The sequence below is a fragment of the Mesoplodon mirus genome (assembly GCF_964341445.2).
Source record: "Mesoplodon mirus genome assembly, chromosome: 2".
Classification (NCBI taxonomy): Eukaryota; Metazoa; Chordata; class Mammalia; order Artiodactyla; family Ziphiidae; genus Mesoplodon; species Mesoplodon mirus.
In genome coordinates, this window is record NC_138977.1 from 125,213,032 (window position 1) to 125,234,289 (window position 21,258).

Genomic DNA, 21,258 nt, shown 5'->3' on the forward strand with positions numbered 1-21,258 from the left:
ACTTTAAAAAGCAAGGCACCGAGTCATTTGGTAAATTTTCCCTGTGTGACTACCTTTTCTGAAAAATAATTCTTGTTCCTTAATTTAAAGCCGCTGCAGATGTCTGTGTCCCACTTTGCTTATGTTTAGCATCTGGCCAGTGGTACCATTCCTTAGCTTGCTATACTTTAGCTTACCTTGCTTCCCCGCTCATGGGGGACTAGAAGCATTGCTTTTCCCTTCTGTGGAAATACATTTCTATTAATATAAATGTTTTCTAAGGTATTGAAAAAGGATCACTATTTGGAATAAATCATTAAATAGTCTTAATAGAACTAACCTGCTATTTAATTTAGCTTCAGGAAATTGAGACCTTTGGAGGGGCAGTAATACTATGGAGAATACTGAGAGCAACTTCTGTAAAATGTGTATTTTTGAGACAAGCGTGGGAATTTAGCTTTGTCTTCTGTGGAAATTTTGTCTTGTTTTCTGTTTTGTCCTTAGGCTGGAACAATGTGTATTTGTTGAGTAAATGAGTGAACAAACTTCTTTTCTGAAATGGTGGAGTGAATGGATCCCTCTTATCCTCATCACAGCCTTGCCGCGTAGGAAGGAACTGGTCTCAGGGGAGCATGGTTCAGGCTTGGCTCCCCCACTGTTCGCTGTGGCTGTACAAGAACGTCTGTAGCTCCTTGAGCTTCTTCCCTCGGGTTCTTATGAGGCTAAGTGACATAATGCCTCACTTGTATTAGGCAATTTAAATGACAGCTATTGGGCTTCCCTGGTGGCGCAGTGGTTGAGAGCCCGTCTGCCGATGCAGGGGACGTGGGTTCGTGCCCCGGTCTGGGAAGATCCCACATGCCGCGGAGCGGCTGGTCCGTGAGCCGTGGCCGCTGAGCCTGCGCATCTGGAGCCTGTGCTCCGTGACGGGAGAGGCCACAGCAGTGAGAGGCCTGCGTACCAGAAAAAAAAAAAAATGACAGCTATTAATCATTATTAGTTATAACAATATTATTGGTTTTGGGGGGAAAATGTGAGTCTACTTGTTGTATATGTCTATCAGTAGTTCAGCATCTTTGATGAGATAGCTGCTTTGATTTATAGAAAATGCAAAGTTTTGCTGTAGTTACTCAGCTATACCATAGGCAGAAATGAGTGTAGAATGCACTGCTCATTTCTAATGACAAATTAAATGTACAGTTGAATGTGATCTGTGTGTTTTTTTCAATAAATCTGGACAAGTTTTTTTGCTATGTGCTTTCTTTTTCCAGAATCCTCTGGATGAGGGTTAAGAGAATGGGAAACTGGTGCGTGGGGACATATTGGCGAGAATGTAGAGTGATTAGGAAATTGCCTTTCTGGAGGGCAATTTTGCAATAAATATCAACGTTTAAAATGCGTGTATATCCTGGGCTTCCCTGGTGGCACAGTGGTTAAGAATCCGCCTGCCAATGCAGGGGAGACAGATTCAGTCCCTGGCCCGGGAAGATCCCACATGCCACGGAGCAACTAAGCCTGTGCGCCACAACTACTGAGACTGCGCTCTAAAGCCCGCGAGCCACGACTACTGAAGCCCGTGCGCCTAGAGCCCGTGCTCCACAGCAAGAGAAGCCACTGCAGTGAGAAGCCCGCGCACCGCAACGAAGAGTAGCCCCCGCTCGCCGCAACTAGAGAAAGCCCACGTGCAGCAATGAAGACCCAACGCAGCCAAAAATAAATAAATAAATAAATAAATTTAAATAAAAACTAAAAACAAAAACAAAACACAATTGTACAAAGATGTTCATGGCAGTGGTGTTTGCAGTGGAGAAAACTGGCAACTAGAATGGTTAAGAGGAACAGAAACCCATGCTCTGGGAAACCATGTAGTCATTAAAGAAGGCAAGGTAGCTTTGTAGGATTCATCATATACTTACAAAACTGTATATATATTTATCCCATTTCTATGAGGGAAAAATGCATGTATTTCTGAGTGTGTGTGTTTACATTTTTAATTATGATTAAAAAAGCAAAATTTACCATCTGAACCATTTCTAGGTATACAGTTCAGTAGAATTAAGTACATTCACATTGATGGGCAACCATCACCACCATCCATCTCCTGTGCTTTTTTCATCTTGCAAAACTGTAACTCTGTCCCATTAAACACTAACTCCCCACTTCCTCCTCCCCTCAGCCCCTGACACCCACCATCTATTTTCTGTTTCTATGAATCTGACTAGTTTAGGGACCTCATATAAGTGGAATCATGTAGTATATCTTTTTGTGACTGGTTTATGTCGCTTAGCATAATGTCCTCAAGGTTAATCCAGGTTGTAGCAGGTATTAGAATTTCCTTTTTTTTTTTTTTTTTTTTGCAGTATGCGGGCCTCTCACTGTTGTGGCCTCTCCCGTTGCGGAGCACAGGCTCCAGACACGCAGGCTCAGCGGCCATAGCTCACAGGCCCAGCCGCTCTGCGGCACGTGGGATCTTCCCGGACCGGGGCACGAACCCGTGTCCCCTGCAAGGGCAGGCGGAGTCTCAACCACTGCGCCACCAGGGAAGCCCAGAATTTCCTTCTTTTTAAAATTATTATATTTATTTTGGCTCTGACAGGTCTTAGTTGTGTGGCACACAGTATCTTTGTTGTGGCATGCAGACTTTTAGTTGCGGCACGTGAACTCTTAGTTGTGGCACGTGAACTCTTAGTTGTGGCACATGAATTCTTAGTTGCGACACGTGAACCTTAGTTGTGGCACGTGAACTCTTAGTTGTGGCACATGAATTCTTAGTTGCGACACGTGAACTCTTAGTTGTGGCATGTGGGATCTAGTTCCCTGACCAGGAATCAAACCCGGGCCCCCTGCATTGGGAGCACGGAGTCTTACCCACTGGACCACCAGGGAAGTCCCAGAATTTCCTTCTTTTTTGAGGCTGAATAATATTCTGTTGTCGGGATTGACCACATTTTGTTTATCTCTCCACCCATTGACGGACACTTGGGTTATTTCCATCTTTCGAGTACCATGAATAATGCTGCTGTGAAGATGGGTGTGCAGATATCCCTTGGGGACCCTGCATAGGAATGGTCTGAAGAGACAGGTGACACACTGAACTCTGGAGAATGAGGCTGGGGTGAAGGGTGAAGGTGGCCTTCTGACCTGTTATTTCATATACTTCGTGGTACAATAAGCGTTAGATTCTGTTTTCAGTTGGTAAATTATGAAATCACTAATTGTCATGCATTTGGTCTGTGCTGTCTTAAGAGTTCGGCAACCCCTCTACCAGAAATACCGGCCCACGTCGTGCAGGAGTGCAGACTACAGCTGCAGGAGGACCCTTCCCAAGACGTCTTCAAGGAGTGCACTCGGTGAGTGGATGGAGCTCGCCCTGCACACAGCCTGGGGCTCCGCCCGAGACGGGGCTCACAGCAGCTTCTCTGCGTGAGTGTCCTCTCCAGGCGACGGTGGTCCCCTTCACCAGAAAGGCAGGTGAAGAGTGACAACTACACGACATAATGACACACTGGAGCGCCCGGTCACGAGCGTGGCTTTGCTGCCCTGGCCACTCGGCACAGCCTTCCACAGTGCTTGTTCTGGGATGAAAATAGTCCCATAAAATGTTGTTTTTAGACCTTGGCCCTCGCTGAAAATATCTTTTCTGCAGATCTTTGCAATAAGGACAGGAAAGTCCTAAGCCAGAACACATTGGCTGAATTCAGCTTCCTTGTGTACTAGGAAGAAAGAATGGTTTCTGAGGTGACCTGGCCCAAAACATGGAGTCATTTGTATATTTACACAGACATTCGGCTGTCACTCATCCATTCACTCAACAGATGTCTGTTGAGAGCCTGCTGTCAGGACCAGTGTCGGCTTCCTGGGGCTGCCGTGACGAAGTGCCACACACTGGGTGGCTGAGGAAGCGGGTGCACCATCTCCCAGTTCTGGAGGCGAAGGGTCTGACGTCAGGGTGTCAGCAGGGCTGTGTGTCTGAGAGCTCTGGAGAGGATCCTTGTTTCCTATTCCAGCTTCTGACCCTGAAATTCTATCCTGACACTGACAAACATGGGCGTTGCACGTATGAGACTGGTCAGAAATTCTGCCTTCTCTGTGCGTAAATTTCAAGACGTCGACTTAACAGTTGCTAATCTTTAAACGAGTGTTGATACCCAGGCATCTCTCTGTTTGATTTAGTTCATTCGACTGATGACTCTCACTCTCTAGGTATTTATTAATGGCCATTTACCATCGGCTATTGCAAGGTGTCGGCTAATTGGAGACTTCAGCACAATACCATGTATAATCTAGGAGTTTCAGTGTTTTCTATTATTCTGTCTCATCTCAGTATTGTTACACCTTTGTTTCCCCCCAAACCTTCTTTTCTCGTTCTGGATCCCAGAATCCTGATGCTGCATAATGAATATAAATGGTTCCTTTATGCTCCCTGTTTTCCACATGAAGCTGTGGTGAGAATCAGCACAACGCAATGGTTAGTGGGGGTCATCAAGATGAACATATTAAAAACCAATGCTGAACTGATGCACAGTTTTAAATGTCATAATTTTTAAAACTTGTGTGCAGTAGGTTTATCTGCCAGAATAGGGCATTGGAGCAGAGTCTGTTGTTTTTGAGGTAAGGAGCATTGGGAAGTGAAATTGAGATACACTGGTAAGTTGACTATAGTCATTAACCTTATTAATGTATATACACTGAAATATACAAATGTATTAGAATCGGTTGGTATTTGTGTTGTTCCTTCATGGAGACACCTAAGTACCTTTATAAAGATGGTTTAGCTGAGCTGATAGTGTCGGAATTCTTAAACTGGTTCAGAAAGGCTTGGAGTTGAGCTGCCCACATGATCTCGATGGAAAGGAGCCCCAGAGGCAAGGCCAGGCCCTGTCCTCACCCCACTGGGAAGTGACGGCTTGGCCTCCGGACAAGTTCAGTTCTAGGATTGGTGTGGCAGCATCGCAGGACCCTGTTACACTCTTACAAATTATTGAGGACCCAAAGAGCTGTTGTTTGTGTGCGTTATGTTCTTAAGAAATAAAATGACACAGACGTTCCACTATCCGTCAGAGCAAAGACGTTGTCACCTGTCTTGTGGCCTCTGGAAAACCCTTCTGTGAGAATGGGGTTTTAAAAAGGTAATTCATGTCTTAGTACTATTATAAATATAGTTTCATTCCTGAACACCCCCTGAAAGGGTCTCGGGATCCATAGGGATCCTCAGAACACATTTTGAGAATCACTGTGCTATAACATTGGTCAATCCAAGAACATCTGAATAACTTCTTTTTTTGCAAAATCAAGTGAAGCAAATCATATGACTTGCTCAGAATTCTAAAAGCAGTGTGGATGCTGGCATTATCCCCAAAGCCTCCTCAGTTACCATTCAGTAGCAGCTTTCCGGGCGGCTGTGATCGCTCCCGTTTGGACTCTGCCGTGCCCGGGACATGGCTCCTTTCTCTCTCCATCGGGGTGACTCTGCTTCAGCTCAGACCATCTCCCTCCGCCTCCTGGCCCAGGGTCAATGTGCTGCAGCCCCCCGGTGCAGCCGTGGGAACCCTGGTGACACCTGGCTCTTAGCTGGCTGCTGACTTAGGCAGCTTCTTGACCAGCTGTCAGAGCCTTCAGCACGGCCCGAGGTGATGTCCCCCGCCCCCCCCACCCCGCGTCAGCACAGTGCTTGCCTTCACTCAGCGAATACTCATTGAGTAAAGAGCCATTTTAAATGACAGGCTGCATTCTGTCCTTCATCTACTCCCCAAGTAAAATTTGTATTACTACTATAATAAATCATAAATATCAGAAGCATGGCCAATTGCATACAATTTCTTCAAGAAATGTGTAGCATAAAATAATATATTGAGTGCTTTATTTATTTATTAAAATAAATAGATTTCTTTATTTATTTATGTTTGGCTGCATTGGGTCTTTGTTGCTGCACGCAGGCTTTCTCTAGTTGTGGCAAGCAGGGGCTACTCTTTGTTGCTGTGCACGGGCTTCTCATTGCGGCAGCTTCTCTTGTTGCGGAGCACAGGCTCTAGGTGCACAGGTTTCAGTAGCTGCGGCACGTGGGCTCAGTAGTTGTGCCTCGTGGGCTCTAGAGCGCAGGCTCAGTAGTTGTGGCGCACGGTCTTAGTTGCTCCGCGGCATGTGGGATCTTCCCGGACCAGGGCTCAAACCCGTGTCCCCTGCACTGGCAGGCGGATGCTTAACCACTGTGCCACCAGGGAAGTCCCTGAATATATTTTAAACTCTTGTCTTTCTACTGGTAGATTATTTTTATCAAGTAATTATTTCACTAATATTCATATACATAAAAAGAACCTCTGACTTTGGGAAGGTAAATTGATTTTATTTGTTTTGAATTCTTGCCTTCATATTTTTACTGGTAGCATTAGAAACTAGTGTGGAATTCTGTAACTGCAAAATTCAACGTATTGAATTGTGTGTAATGATTCCCTTTCCCATATCCAGTGCTCATTTATGCACTAAAACACACTTGTTTTCATTTTGTAATGCAACAAATGTACATAATTGCATAAAAACTTTTTCTAGAATTGTCCATGACTATTTAAGTGGAGAATCATTTGAAGAATACCAAGAAAGCTCATATTTTTCTCGATTTTTACAGTGGAAATGGCTGGAAAGGTATGTTCTAATTTAAAATTCAGTAAAAACAAGTAGTAACTTCCATCACTGCATACTGATTTATGTATACTTTTCCATCTGTCAAAATACTATTGGAAATCTTGGGTTGTATGTGGCATTTTTGTACAGAAATTATGAATATTCATTACACAGTTTCTTTGGATCCAGGGGACTCTCTTTTCTCTCTTTAAAATGGCAGTTAGCCCTGTTGGTACAGTAGTTACACAGTAAACCATATCCTAGATTCACAGAAACGTATCCGATGTGGTGGTTGGGTCTTTGCGGGCTCAGCCTCTGCTCAGCCTCCTACTGGCCGTGTGTCTTCAGGCAGTGACATAGCCTGTATGAGGAGAGAAGTAATTATAGGCCCTTGTTCTGTAAGAGAAGAGAAGTAATTATAGAATCCACACCCCTGGCCTGCTAGGGTCACCGGAGGAATGTGTGTAAACTGCTTAGCACAGTGCTTGGTGCACAAACGAGGTGCTCAGAAAGCGTTAGCCGCCACTACTGTTATTGTAGTTATCATTACAATTATTATTGATTTATTAAAGTTCCACTTCTTGTTCATACAGGTTTCTTTTGAGGCTTTAGTGTAAACATCGCCTTTGAGGTTCTTTTTTCAAAAAGCAGCTCACTGTCGAGGTCACTTCCCTCGGCAGCTTTCTGAGAGGCCCCAAGAGCCATGCCGAAGAACACAGAAATATTTCATAGGGTGGGCTGGCTGCGGGCTTGTGTTTAGTTAGTAAGGATAACTGGACTTTCTGCAACTATCTTCAGTGTTTTCAACCAATTTTAAACGTTGACGTGCTTGTCTCTTAAAAGCCGCCCCACTGAGGGCGCCACAGTCCCTGAGCATAAGCACCCTTGCCCTGGGCACCCTCTTGGAGCAGTGGGGTTCCCTAACTCAGGCTAGGACAAGAGCTAGGTTGGCTTTTCTCTTTCAAAATAGCAGTGTGATGTGAGGCCTTAAGCTTTTTTTTTTTTTTTTTAATTAATTAGGCAACCAGTAACAAAGAACACATTTAGACATTACAGAGTTCTAGGAAGAGGCGGATTTGGAGAGGTAAGTAGTATGTGACCAGCTATGAGCAATACTTCTAGAAAAGTAGACAGCAAGGTAACTGAAAAGCATGATCTTCAGGTAATGTATCGACTGTTACCAATACATTCATTTCCTTACTGTGTGTTTTGGGAATAATTTTAGCAACCATGAGAATTAATGTTGAACTTTGAGCAGAAGGTACAAGCTTTTAAAAAATTCAGAGATCCGGGAAAAAAAAATGATTCACTATCCTTGTGATTTTACATTTCACTTCATATTTCTGAAGTTGTTTTCTCATGTTCAGTGTTCAAGCTCAGTAAGGTTGTCCTGACTGAAAAGATTATTCTGTTTCCATATGGTGGAATTTCTGTTACTGCATTTCCATAATTTAGGACTAGCCTAAAAGTTCACGTAGTACAAAGTATATTATTAAATATGCTCATTTAACTCAACTCCGGACATGTATGTACCTTACACCTACATTGAAAGGTGTCAGAAAATGTGTACATTTGGGAAAATCCTAAAGAAACTACCCACAAATTCATGAGAGATGGTCTTTAAATATGATGGCACTCCTAGATAGAGACCACTGTGGTAGGCGGACAGAGAGTCCCGTGCAGTTCTGCTTAGGTGACTTAAGCAGATGTCAGTTGCCTCACTAAGTATCTGGAGTGGTCACTTTCAGTTCAAGCCTTTCTAAGTCCCCAGACCCAGGCGAGCCATAGAGGAGCTGAGAGTGTGTGTCCAGTCAGAGCACGTTGTACTGTCTGCGTGTGATTTGCATCAGGTGTGCTCCCAAGTTCCAACTGAAGGCCAGAGCGAAAGCCACCAGAGTTCCCTTAACATGAATTAGAGCACCAGCCCCAGAGGTGTCACACCACCAGGGAGATCTGTCATCCACTCGCAGTTGACGTGGGAAGAAACTGGTCCACGTGGCCACTGCCCCGGGAGAGTCAGCAGCGTTGTTCTCTGATACCATTCTGGAGAGCTTTTAGGACATTGTGCATCACCCGGCCAAATGCTTGCTGTAACCCTTCCTAGCAGCCACTTCTGTGGGGACCCTCCTCTGTCGCTCCTGGAGCGCTTGGGTTCACGCCATCCTGCCCCTCTCCATCTGCGAGGACAGAGCTCACACTCTGTAAACAGCAGAGGAAGGTTTCAAGCACATGGGTCTTGTGTTTACAAAAGAATGAAGTTCTAGCTCTGGCCACACAAGTTTTAACAGTGAACTCAGTGGGAACACGTTAGCAAGTTTTAACGGTTGTGAAAAGCCTTGGTGTATTTATGATCTTATAGATTTCTCTTCAACACAGTCACGTGTGTTTCCAGACAGATGGTTGTATGGACAAATAAACCATTGTGGTTTTTCACAGACTTGTTCTGGATGTGCTGTAGCTGCATCAGTCCCGGAGGGGAGCGAATAGTCCATTTCTCTTCGGAATGCCTGTTAGAACCCTGTGACTAAGACAGACAGCCTCAGGGTCCTTTCAGTCCGAATGCCAGTAGTGCATTTACTTTTTCCAAATACTGCCACCTCTTCCAGTGCATTTGAAAGGCCAACATTTTGGTCTTATTTTGTCAACAGCAGTGCTTTCGCTTAAGATCTAAGTCGTCTAAAGCAGGTCTGCAGGGTCCTGAGTCAGGCGCAGTGGAAGGGGAGCCGGGTGGGCATCCCTGTGCGTGGCTTCGGAGGCTGCATAGTGCAGTGGAGAGAGCACGTCCTTAGGACCCATGCAGCCCTGCGGTCAAGCTCCTGTGCCACCGCTTCCAGCTGTGTGATCTGGCTTCCCCACCTTGGTCTCGTCCTTCAGAGGGGACATTGATCCCTGCTTCACTGGTTGTTGTGAGTTGCCGCTGAGGATTTGCGTCCTGCTGGTCCTGCGGTGTCTGACGCCTTTGCCTCAGGCCAAGTGGATTTGGCAACTCCACCTAAAGGGACTTAAGTTAACGATAAAGAGATGTGCAGAGACTTAGTGGTAGGAAAATGATGTAATAAATTTTGGAATAGTCACATATTTGGAGAACGTTTAATGATGAGAAAATAGTCGCACTGTAAGGTGAAAAAAGGAGGTTATAAAATATTATCTATTCTGTGACATAAGCCCAATTTTCCCTAAAAGCCAGAGGTTGTGTGGGAGCAAGGTATATATTCTTGCACATACATGTACAAAGGGGCACTTAGAAGCTTATACAGCAAAATATTAATGATAGTTATCTTGGAATTTTGGGTGTTTTATCATTGTCCTTATTAATACTTTCAATATTTTCCACAATGAGCTTTATATTTTACCATCAAAATTATTATATTGATGGATAACATTATATCATGTCTTATACTCACTTTTAAAGTAATCCTCTGTGTGCATGTGTGTGGCGTGTGTGTGTCTGTGGCGAGTGTGTCTGTGGGGTGTGTGTGTCTGTGGTGTGTGTGTGTGTCTGTGAGGTGTGTGTGTGTCTGAGGTGTGGAGTGGGTGGGGTTCGGAGGAAACACGACAGCCAGGCGTTGATAGCCTGGAAACTGGAAGACTGGTACCTGGGGGCCTACTGTACTATTCTCTCCACTTGTCTATGTTTGAAAATTTTCATAATGTGAGGTAACATATAAATATTACTTTAAGAACTAATTAAGTAAGATAAAGGCATGAAAGTCTATGGATTCTATGAAGTACATTTTCTTATACTTATTCTTGAATTTTTTTAAAAATCAAGAGTATTTAGTCTCAAAAACTTTTATTCTTGTACAAAAAGTAGAAAGAAATAGGGAGACATATTTAAATTAAGCAGATGCAGCAGGATCACATGTGAATGAGTTCCACTGTCACCATCCTCGAGTTCATAAAGCCCTTGGTGGCCTCAGCTACCTTCGTAGATGGGGACCCGAGGGTGTGAGAGAAGGAGCTGCCTCGGGACCCTGCTGTGACCATGACTGCAGTGGTCTTGACTCAGCAGATCCCATAGGCTTCTCTTTACCAGAGGGAATTGTCATGGAGAACACACGTTTCTTTTTGTAGCCTAAGAACTGTCAGGTAGATATAAGCTTTTTTTTTTCTCTTTTTAAACTAGGTTTGTGCCTGTCAAGTGCGAGCCACGGGAAAAATGTATGCCTGTAAAAAGCTAGAAAAGAAAAGAATAAAGAGGAGGAAAGGGGAAGCTATGGCTCTCAATGAAAAAAGAATCCTAGAAAAAGTGCACAGTAGATTTGTAGTAAGTATCTCCTTTCCGTCCTCGCTGTGGAGTGCAGGATAAGCGGCATTTTTCCAGCAGACCTGCTGCTGGGTTTGTGCCTTTTCTTAGCTGAGCGTGTGCGGGGTTTTGCTGTCCTGACTCTTCATGGGGAGAGGTGCCGGGAGGAGCCCTCTTCTTCCCTGTTCAGTCCTCTCTGGACACATATATGTACAAACAGTGGCGATTTGTTATGAATCTGTTGCTGTCCCCCGCCGCCCTGTCTGGCAGTGACTGTTCACTGGCGAAGCGCCCCATCCTCTGTGGCAGCGGCCGAGCTCACCTTGCGCTTTGTTGCAGCCTCCAGCTGAGCGACAGGCTTGAAGACACTTCTCTGCCCGTCTGGTTCCTCAGGTGGGCCTCGTGTCTCCACCTCTGTCCCCTTTCTGACACCAGCAGGTTTACTGCTCGCCCTCAACTAGCACATCCCAATTTGTAGGAGGCCTCAGACCTCACCCTTACTGTTGCAGGTGAGGACTGAGCCCAGGGACGCTGGCTCCAGGCCGTGCATCAAGTAGTGTGGTTTTCGTCTCTAAACCTGCTTTCTCTACACCTAATTACATGTCAGAGGGGGAGCGTGAAAGACAATTTATAAAAGGATTCGTGGTGTCATTTATTTCTCAGTACTGAGGTCAGCTGCTTTGTGCTGGGGCACAAATCTTCCAAAACAGAGACCTTCACAGCCATCATCTAAATGTGATAGCAAGAGTTTATGTGTAGGGCTTCCCTGGTGGCGCAGTGGTTGAGAGTCCGCCTGCCGATGCAGGGGACGCGGGTTCGTGCCCTGGTCCGGGAGGATCCCACATGCCGCGGAGCGGCTGGGCCCGTGAGCCATGGCCGCTGAGCCTGCGCGTCCAGAGCCTGTGCTCCGCAACGGGAGAGGCCACAACAGTGAGAGGCCCGCGTACCGCAAAAAAAAAAAAAAAAAAAGAGTTTATGTGTATGATGTGTCAGTCCTATGTGCATTATGTGAAAATCTTTAATAAAATGGGCTCATCTTGGAGTTGCTTTAAACATATTTTTGTAACTACCTTGAAACGATCTAGCTTTATGAAAGGGACAAAAATAGTAGTTTGGGTTTATTCTACTTAAATAAAACATTCTGGTTTCTATATTCTTGGCCTCTCCCAAGGAACCTAGAAATATTTTCCTTTGTCCTTGATTCTATTTTTCCCTTCCTGCTTATGGTCCACCATCAGGTCCTGACCGGTACCTCTGTCGAGTTCATCTCCTCCTCCTCCTCCCCAGTTCCCCCCACCCCACCACAACATGATTGTGTGCGTAGACAGTCCAAGACTTTCTAGAAAACTGATTGAGAATTTGGCCAAGTTATTAGATATGACACCAATTAGATATGAAACAATTAGAAAATGAAAATTTTTAATTGAAACCATTTACAGTAGCACCAAGAAACATCAAAATCTAGGGAAAAATCAAAACGTGCAAGACTTCTACACTGGAAACTGTAAAATACCATTACAAAAAATTAAAGCAGACCTAAATGAATGGGGGGGTACCATGTTCATGGATTGGAGGACTCAGTGCCGTGAAGATGTCGCTTCTCCCCGAATTGACATATAGATTAAATGAATTAAATGCAATCCCAATCAAAATCCCAGAAGGGTGTGTGCGTGTGTGCACTCGTGTGTGTAAAATGGCATACAGACCAATAGAAAAGTGGTTAAAATCTTGAACAGGCACTTCACAAAAGAGGTTCCAAGTAGATAATAAGTATTAGACATGAAAACTCCATATTTGCATATACAGAGGAATAAGAATTAAAACCACAATAAGAGACCACCATACCTCCACCAGTCTTGATTGACAGCACAAAACGTTGGAAGGGTGTGCAGCACAAGACCCCTCTTGCACTGCTGGGAGCTGTCTTTAAATTTTATGCTAAATGCAGACATTCCGCAAGTATGGACTGTCGGTGCTCTGTGAGTAGACCATAGCTTTGAGGATCATGACCCCAGGTGTCTTTGTGAAGGTTTGACACTGACTCAATTAGACATAGAAGTTTCTCTGCTTTCAATACTGAGCAGCTGTAAAATCTTCAGTAGTTGAAGGTTCAAGATGATACACGGTGTACGTTTCCCTGAAGCAAGCAGTAGTTGGGTGTTCTAATTATAAATCTAACATGGATTATTTTATTATTGTTAGCAAATGGAGTAAATCCCCAATGAATGAGCAGGTTTTTGTGTTTTGTTTTTTATGATGCTGTTGTCTTTAGGTTAGCTTATGCTACACTTACGAAACCAAAGATTCCTTGTGCTTGGTGCTAACCCTTATGAACGGAGGTGACTTGAACTTTCACATTTACAACTTGGGCAACCCCGGCTTCGATGAGCAGAGAGCTATTTTCTATGCCGCAGAGCTGTGCTGTGGCTTGGAGGATTTGCAGAGGGAAAGAATTGTGTACAGGTAAGAATGGCATGGACTTCGGGGGCCTTGAAGCCTGGTCCTCCTGAGCCTTAGGCCACCTCGAAGCTCTTGCTGGCTGCTCTTAGGGGCCTGGGCGGGAGGGCCGTGGGTGAGCCGCTTGGCAGTGGTCCCTTGGGGCTGTGCTCCCACGCTGCTGGAAATATGGCCAATCAGTGGTGGACCTTGGTTTTCTTTTTAGTTCTCTTTTATCTCTAGTAAGTATAATAGTTTTAAGTTGGTCAAATATGGTCTTGTTACTCACATAAGCATGAGAAGAACCCATTTCCAAGATTCTTAGACATTTTGACAGTTCTGCTAAGGACTAGGGACTGGGTCCCAACAAAATAACAGATGTCTTAAAATAATAATACGTGTTTTAATACTTTTTCGTCTTAGAATTCAGTAAAGAAAATTGAGCACAATAGTTGGAATTAGTTTCGTGTGATCAATAGACCAAGTTTTAGGGAAAGCAGTCCCTCCACCACCCTTTAGATGCTGGAGTCCTGGACTCTGATGCTCTTCTTGGCCACTCCCTGGGCAGCTCCCTGCATTCATCTCTGTGCGTCCACCTACCGGCTGTATGCACGTTGTTCCCTGATGGGCATGTCTATCCTTGCCCTTTCTCCTAAATTCCCAAGGGGTCTGCCCATCCCTTGCCCCAGTCCTCCCCGTCTAGTCCAAATCCTCCCCGGGTTCGGTCACCAACTCACTCCTGAATATTTCTCAAATTACTCTCTGTTTTTTAGGGTCAGTGGCTTAGATCACATCTTCCTCAGGTCGACTTGCTCTCCTGGAACTTGTCCAGCGTCCTCCTGTCTTCACCCCTTTGCTCATGCGGCTCCCCATGTGGATGCCTTTCTTTCACTGCGGCCCCTCCTGCTTCACCCCGAGCAACTCTTGCCCACCATGCAGAGCTAGCACACGGATGTCCTCTTTCCAGAAGCCGCCTCCTCTGACCACATCCTCACAGCACTCCATGTCGCCCATCCTGGAGGCAGGGTCCCTCTGGCTGGCTAGCTTCTTAGGAGACGTTCATCTTATCCATCCCAGTTCTGATGAACTTCTGACTTTTCCTTGTCTTTCGTAGCCCAGAGCCAAGTTAAGTATCTCTTGAGGATCAGCCACCAGGCTGGGCCGAGGGACTGACATGGCCCCACCCACCGTGAGTTGTAGAGCAAGGGGTGGCCTGCTTCCCTGGGAACGGTTGCCCTAGAGGGAGAGGGGGGCGTCTGAATGGAGACGGCCTGGCCATCGTCCTTACAGGGAGTGGCTCTGAAGCGTGGCCCAAGCCTAGAGGAGCTTTGATTCCGGTTTCACCGCTAGAGGAAATTAGTTTGTTACAGTTAAGTACAGTTGAGCCGCCTTTGCTTGCTTCTGGTGTTAAGATGCCTTCCTGGATTCGTTGGAAGATTTTCATTTCCCCCATCCTTTTACCGTGGGCTCCCACTTGCCCTCCAGCTGAGCAGGTCTGTCTCGTCCCTACTGTGTCCACAACACCTGCCATCAGGAGGTGCCACCAAGTGTCGAGTGAATGACCCATGGCTTTCAGGCTCTAATGGTACGTCCCCGCCCCCTTTAAACAAGGACCTGTGAAAGCATGGCTTTCATGCTTCAAAGGAGAGGGGTTCTTATGTACTCTTACCTATTTTCAGAGATTGCCACTTGACAGATTTTATCAGACCAGGTCCTAGAGAGATGGTCTTGCTTTTTGCACAGAGACAGTACAAATAAAAATGCTCTACTATTTCAGCAGTTTAAAGGTCTGAAAAGAGGGGGCACTCAGGCTGGGCTTTAAGCATCCTTAGGGAAGAGCTTGTTACCAGTCAGAATTGAGAGCCTCGGGCCACCTTGCCCTCCTGCCCACGGAGCTGCCTTGAGAGTCCCGGTAGCGTGGGGAGGGCGTGGCCTTCAAGTGCAGCCTCCAGCCTCCATGGAGGCATCGAGGCAGATGATGCAGTGCAGTTAAGGAGTCTCCCAAAGAGGGGCCTGCGTTTCATGAGCAATTAAATGTAATGGATTAATGCTTCAAATTAGGCCAAGGCCTGATCAGGGAAGGCTTCCTGGAGGAGCTGGAACTTAGATTGCAGCTTGGAAGGATGGCTAAGAAGATCTGGGCAGGGGAAAGAGTGTGGTTCTTCCAGGGGAGACGTGAGCTGAGACGTGAGTTGTGTTTGCATCTTGGAGAAAGTGAGCAGAGCATTTGTAAAGAGAGTGGGAAGGAAGGAGCAAGCGTGTGTTGCTTTTCTGTTGCCTACCAGGCCCTAGGCTGTGCCTTTTTGCATTTATTTATTTGGATAAAACCTTAAGAAGTTAGTTAAAAACCATAGCATCCTTGAGGGCCTTTTATTCCAGATGTAGTTTTCCTGGAGTGTTTCATTTCTTTTCTCTATACTTCTCTGCTGTTCATTCAGATAAAGTGCCCGAAACAACTAGCCACGAAAGGAGCCCAAGGCTCAGTACAGCCCAGGCCGGGCTGCTGGGCAGCCTTTCTGGGGATGGTGTGCTTTGCTTTCTGTTGTTTTTGGTGCTTGTTTGTTTGTTTGTTTGGCTGTGCCGCGTGGCTTGTGGGATCTTAGTTCCTCGACCAGGGACTGAACCCCAGCCCTTGGCAGTGAAACCATGGAGTTCTAAGCACTGGACCGCCAGGGAATTACCTCTGTCATTTTGATAGTGTGATTTCTTTTAAATTATAAGAATTATTCTTCATAACAAAGTGCAATATGTATACAGGTAGATATGGCAAAAAGACTATGAAAATTTTAAAGAGTTGGCTTCTGAGAATGTTTTCAGTTTTGCCACTATGGAAAACAGTATGGAGGTTCCTTAAAAAATTAAAAATAGAACACCCATATGATCCAGAAATCCCACTCCTGGGTACATAGCTAAAAAAAAAAAAAGTCAGACTCACAGAAATAGAGTGGAAAAGTGGTTGCCAGGGGCTAGAGGGTGGGAGAACTCAGGACTCCATCAGTTCTGTTCTGCTGGTCTGTGTCTGTGCTCTCGCCTGTACTACACTGTCTTGATTACTGCGCCTTGGTAGTCAGTTGTGAAATTGGGAGGTATGAAGTCTCTGAGTTTGTTCTTCTTTTTCAAGATATTTTGGCTATTCTGGGTCCTTTGCATTTCCATATAAATGTTAGGATCAGCTTGTCAGTTTCTGTAAAAAACAAGAAATATATGTATATAAATATACATATATATGTATGTATATTTTACCTGCTAAGGATTGCATTGAATCTATAGATCAATTTGGGGATAATGGATATCTTAACCATATTGAATCTTCTGATCTGTGAACACAGAATGTCTTTCCATTTATTTAGATGTTCTTTAATTTCTCTCAGCAATGTTTTGTAGTTTTCAGTGTATAAGTCTTGTCCTTTTTTTGTTAAATTTATTCTTAAGTGTTTGATTCTTTTTGTTAGTGTTTCAAATGCAATTGTTTTCTTAATTTCATTTTGGATTGTTTATTGCTAGTATGTAGAAATCACATCGATTTCTGGGTAATGATCTTGTGTCCTTGCTGAACTCTCATTAGCTTTAGGAGTTTACTGTGAATTCCTTAGGGTTTTCTACGTACAGAATCATGTCGTCTGTGAATAAAGACAGTAGAGCCCGTGTATGTTTATTTTTCCTCCCCGCTAGAATCCTGCTGCTTCTGTTGGTACTTCATGAGAGGGAAGTTTTGGATAGATGTACAAAAACTTGCGTCAGTGCACCCTCATGAGTCTTCTGAAACAGACTGGAACAATCGATAGTTAAAAATCTGCCTGGTAAATGCTGTTTGTATTTATAGACAGTGAATATAAAGAAAGCAATTTGAGATTGGTGTCCCAGAGGCCAGCTCTCTCATCAGGTATCCTATGTCACTCTCAGAGGCAGAATCTGAGCTATAGTTCACAGAGCTTGTATACCACAGGGTCAAGCCGAAGACTGTCGTTCTTTTATAGTGAGGCACGTGGAGGCTGCGTTTCTCGGGGATGTTCAGTAGATGAGAAGGCTTTCGGTCACTACTCACTTACTTAGGTTTGGTGTTGTTTTGTGTTTTCTCTTTGCATAGATTCTTTAGCTTACAAGTTCAGTTCTCAGATTGGGAGTTAAATTTTGTTACTTATCTCAACCATTAAATCAATTATTTTGCATTGTCTTGGTGGAGAATAAAATTTCTGATCCAGAACCTTATCAAGATGTTTCTCTGCAGTGACAGCTTTAGGGTCGCTCTTTTTCTGATAAACCCACTGTTCTGTGCCAGTCTCAGCCCATTGGTGACCAGCGTTGTGGCTGGACCCGCCCTGTGGTTCTTACTACGATTGCAGGACACCCTCAGCAGCAACCGTCAGGAGATGCTGAAAGAGACGAGGTTTATTACTCACAGGGCCTGGAAATTACAGCCAGGTGGGGCAGGGGAAGAAGCAAGAGCGCAGGCTTGGGAGTCTGCTTTTACTGGGGTCTAGAGTCGGGGCCTAGGGTTTCCAGGGCTCACCGTTTACTGGTGAATGTAAAACGTGAGAGCGAGAATTTAAAGCACAGGAAGAGAAAAGGCAAGGCACCCAAATAGTCATTTATGGAACTCAACCAAGGTCTCTCTAACAAAAAAAAAAAAGACGTCTCATTGGGGGTGTGGGCAGTGGCTGGCAGTGTGTTTGTCTCTAGCCAGTGGCTGGCAGTGTGTTTATTAGAGATAGCCCTCTTTCAAGTGGATGCCTTGGCAATCAAAGCTCAAGTCGGGCACTTGCTTTCCAAAAAGAGAAAAACCAGTCTGCAGGGCTCATACTACATCCACAAACTGGAAGTAGTTGTGGAATCCAGGAGAATCATTTATGGTTTAATGAAATTTTGGAAGATAATCTCCTTGTCCTAAAAGTGACTCTAGTGCGATGGTCTCTCTAGCATTCAGACCAGGTGTTTTTCTGGCACTGGACCTGACCACCACAGCATCTTTCAGGAGTTCTGGGTGCATTTGGATACTTTGCGCTGCTCACGGGAGTTGGGACTGAGCTGACAGGTGGCTTTCTGAAGGATCAGAAATGGCCTCTTTGTGTTCTGAGAGCGACATTACGTGGCCAGGTGGGTACGTGTGACTCAGAGCGATTAGGTTGGCTTCTGGGAAGAGTTCAGGGTTTGTTAAGATTTGTAATTATTTAAAACCGAAGCTCCACCTCCTGCTTTCTTAGAGGAGGAAGGACGCAGCCGTTGCTTTGGGAGGAGGTGTGTTCAGCCTAGGGTCCCTGGAGACGCACCTGGGGCTGGGTGCTCACACGCGGTGACGCAGCAGCGTCCGTGTCCGCCAGCAGGAGGGGTGACTCAGGCAGGGTGATTCCTGCAGCGTCAGAGCTCATCATGGCAAACACATTGAACTCTGGCTTTGTTTCCGTGTATCACTGTGCTTAGAGAAAACCACCCCCCTGATATGACTAGCCAAATATGCTGCTGGCTTTGGTCAAAATCGATACCAATTACATTCACTAGTAGAACACGTAACAGTTTCAGCGCACTTTGACGTGCACCGTCATCCCATCTTCCCAGCAGTCTTGTGAGGAAGGCATCACATCCATGAACCTTCCTGGTGAGTGATGGCTACCCGGTGAGGTCCTGTGTTCTGCCCTCTTTTCCGTAGCAGGAGGGGCAAGTGGAACCTCTTCTTCGTTGGATTGTTACATTTCTGAAGCGACTTGACTCTGACTCATCCTGTATTAAACAAGATTTGAATCATGACACTTCCACTCGTCTGGAATGCTGTAGTTGGAAATGATCAAGAGAAAATGCCATTAGAAATGACACTAAGGGAAGGGGACGTCTAGCTGTGCATTGGATGAATTGGGGATTGGAAAGCAGGTGAATCTTCCCCACTCTAAGGAGAAGGCAGCTCGTGTGCAGGCGAACAATGGGGGAGAGGGGAACAGTTCAGACCTGTAATTTTTTTCAGCTCTGAATTGGGGCATGCAGGCCTTTAGACACTACAGATTATTGCTGTCACATTAGATTTATCAGTAGCTGAAAGGTTCATTTATTCATTCCAGAAATATGTATTGAGTCCCAGGTTTATATGCTCCTGAGCTGTGTGCTTGAAGCATGTCCTGGGGACACATCAGATTTTGAGGTCCTTGTCCTCAGGAAGCTTATAAGCTGAAGGGCTGTGTGTGGGTGAACACATAAGTGGAGGTGTAATTACCATTTATGATAAGTGCTTCAAAGGATGATCTCTCTTGTTTTCTACCCTTTTTGAAACATGGATGTTTATAGTAAGAATGGCAGATTTTAATGTTTATAGGGACTGTTAATCTGTATATGACCCACATTCTTCCAGATTGGACATTTCTGCCTCTTGGTGATTGGCTCTCTAAAAGCAATAGTAGCTAAGAAGCCTGTTTCCTGGTGGCTCTCTTAGGTCAGTCGGCCTTCTGGACAGGGCCACTGACTGACCAGGACCTCAGAATCTTGCCCTGAGGCAAGTGGGCCATCTCTGTCTTATCCAGACTCAGGTGTGAGCAGGTTGTCATCCTGTGACGTGCCTGGGCACCAACTCAAGATGGCTGTTTTCTCATCACACTCCCACCAGGAACATTGCTCCAGATGCCTTTGGATTGGAGCAGAGCCAATTTTTCAACATTGTGGTTGAACTATTTAGGCCGCACTAAAGTGCTAGTTAGGCCAGAGCTCTAGACACCTTCCCTGTGGCCGTGCTGTTCTCTCCACCTTATTGCCAGCAGGTCCTCCCCACATCTGCTCACGTCTCCCTCCAGGGAGGGGCTGGGTGACTGAGGCCATCGTGGGAGACAGAGGGTGCCAGGGAGGGCAGGCCCGCCTGTGAGCCGTGGACCAGGCTGCGGCTCCAGCCTCAGTCTCCAGAAATCGTCTTCAACTTTGCCATTTCCTGATAACTCATGACCCAGTAGCAGGTCGGGAAATGGGATCCAGATGGGAAAGTACTTTTTTAACAAGAAGAGGAAGGGCACGAAGCCAGCAACCCGAGTTTCCAGGGAACTGGGACATGCAGGTAAAGGTGACTTTTCAACGGCCTGAGAGCACACCAGTTACACACCAGGCAGCAGGACAGCACAGGGTTGGGGGATGGTATAAAAAAGTCAGAAGACAACCTTATTTCCTTTCATCCTCAGCTTTGGTCAGACCCTCCCGTATGTGCTGAACTTTGTTTGTCTTCCTGGCTTAAGGTTATGATGAGAGCATCACTTTTCAATACAAAAGAAGCTGAAAAGTTCATCTGGTAAAACCCTTTCACTCGATGGCTGAGGAAACCAAGCCCCGGGGGTGAGTCACCTCAGCGTGGTGAGGCATCCTCCCGCTGAGCGCCCTGGGCCCAAACTCAGAGAGGTGTGAACAGAACTGTGAGGCTGATGAAAAGCCTGCGGAAGTGGATTTTGAGGGAAGGTTCAGGAAAGGACAGATACCCAGTGTGCGGCGTGGGGCAGGGTGGGAGCACGGCGGCTTTGGGATTGGTCCCAGCTTGCCGTCTGGCATCCTGGTGACCCGCTGCCTTAGCTACAGCCCAAGAGTGTCTGAACGTACTCCAGAGATGCTGGGACAGTCGCGGGAGTCGGTGCGTGTCAAATGCTTAAGCACATATCTTGGCGTCCAGAGAGCATCCAGGAGGAGTTAGCTGACACCATTACTCCTACCACCGCGATTATTCTGTGCAGTACATACAGCACACCTCCTTTCAGAGCAGGTGACTGGCGCTTACCTGACAGCTGAGAGGGGCACTGGGCGGGGAGTTGTTCAGGTCGGGCTTCTCACGTTTCAGCGAGCCAGCCCTGGGACCAGGAGAGGATGTGGCTCTGCAGGCAGTCAGTAGGTCTCGGGCGGGCCCTCGATTTGCTTCCAGCCACCTCCCGAGTGGTGCTGGCCCTCGCTCAGAGCATCGGGGCTTTAGGAGGTCTCGAGAGACGTTTGAAGTAAGGTGGGTGGGCAGCTGTCCTGTTGATGTGGAGTGT

At 45.9% G+C, this 21,258-nt stretch overlaps 1 protein-coding gene across 1 annotated transcript in view; it reads left to right on the forward strand.

The window, feature by feature from the left end:
* GRK4 (G protein-coupled receptor kinase 4) overlaps positions 1 to 21,258 on the forward strand; it is a 72,161-nt gene that overhangs the window by 31,038 nt on the left and 19,865 nt on the right. Inside the window, 5 exon segments of the mRNA XM_082611064.1 lie at positions 3,229 to 3,329; positions 6,526 to 6,618; positions 7,618 to 7,681; positions 10,724 to 10,864; positions 13,116 to 13,306. Of these exon segments, the coding sequence (XP_082467190.1) occupies positions 3,229 to 3,329; positions 6,526 to 6,618; positions 7,618 to 7,681; positions 10,724 to 10,864; positions 13,116 to 13,306 (590 nt within the window).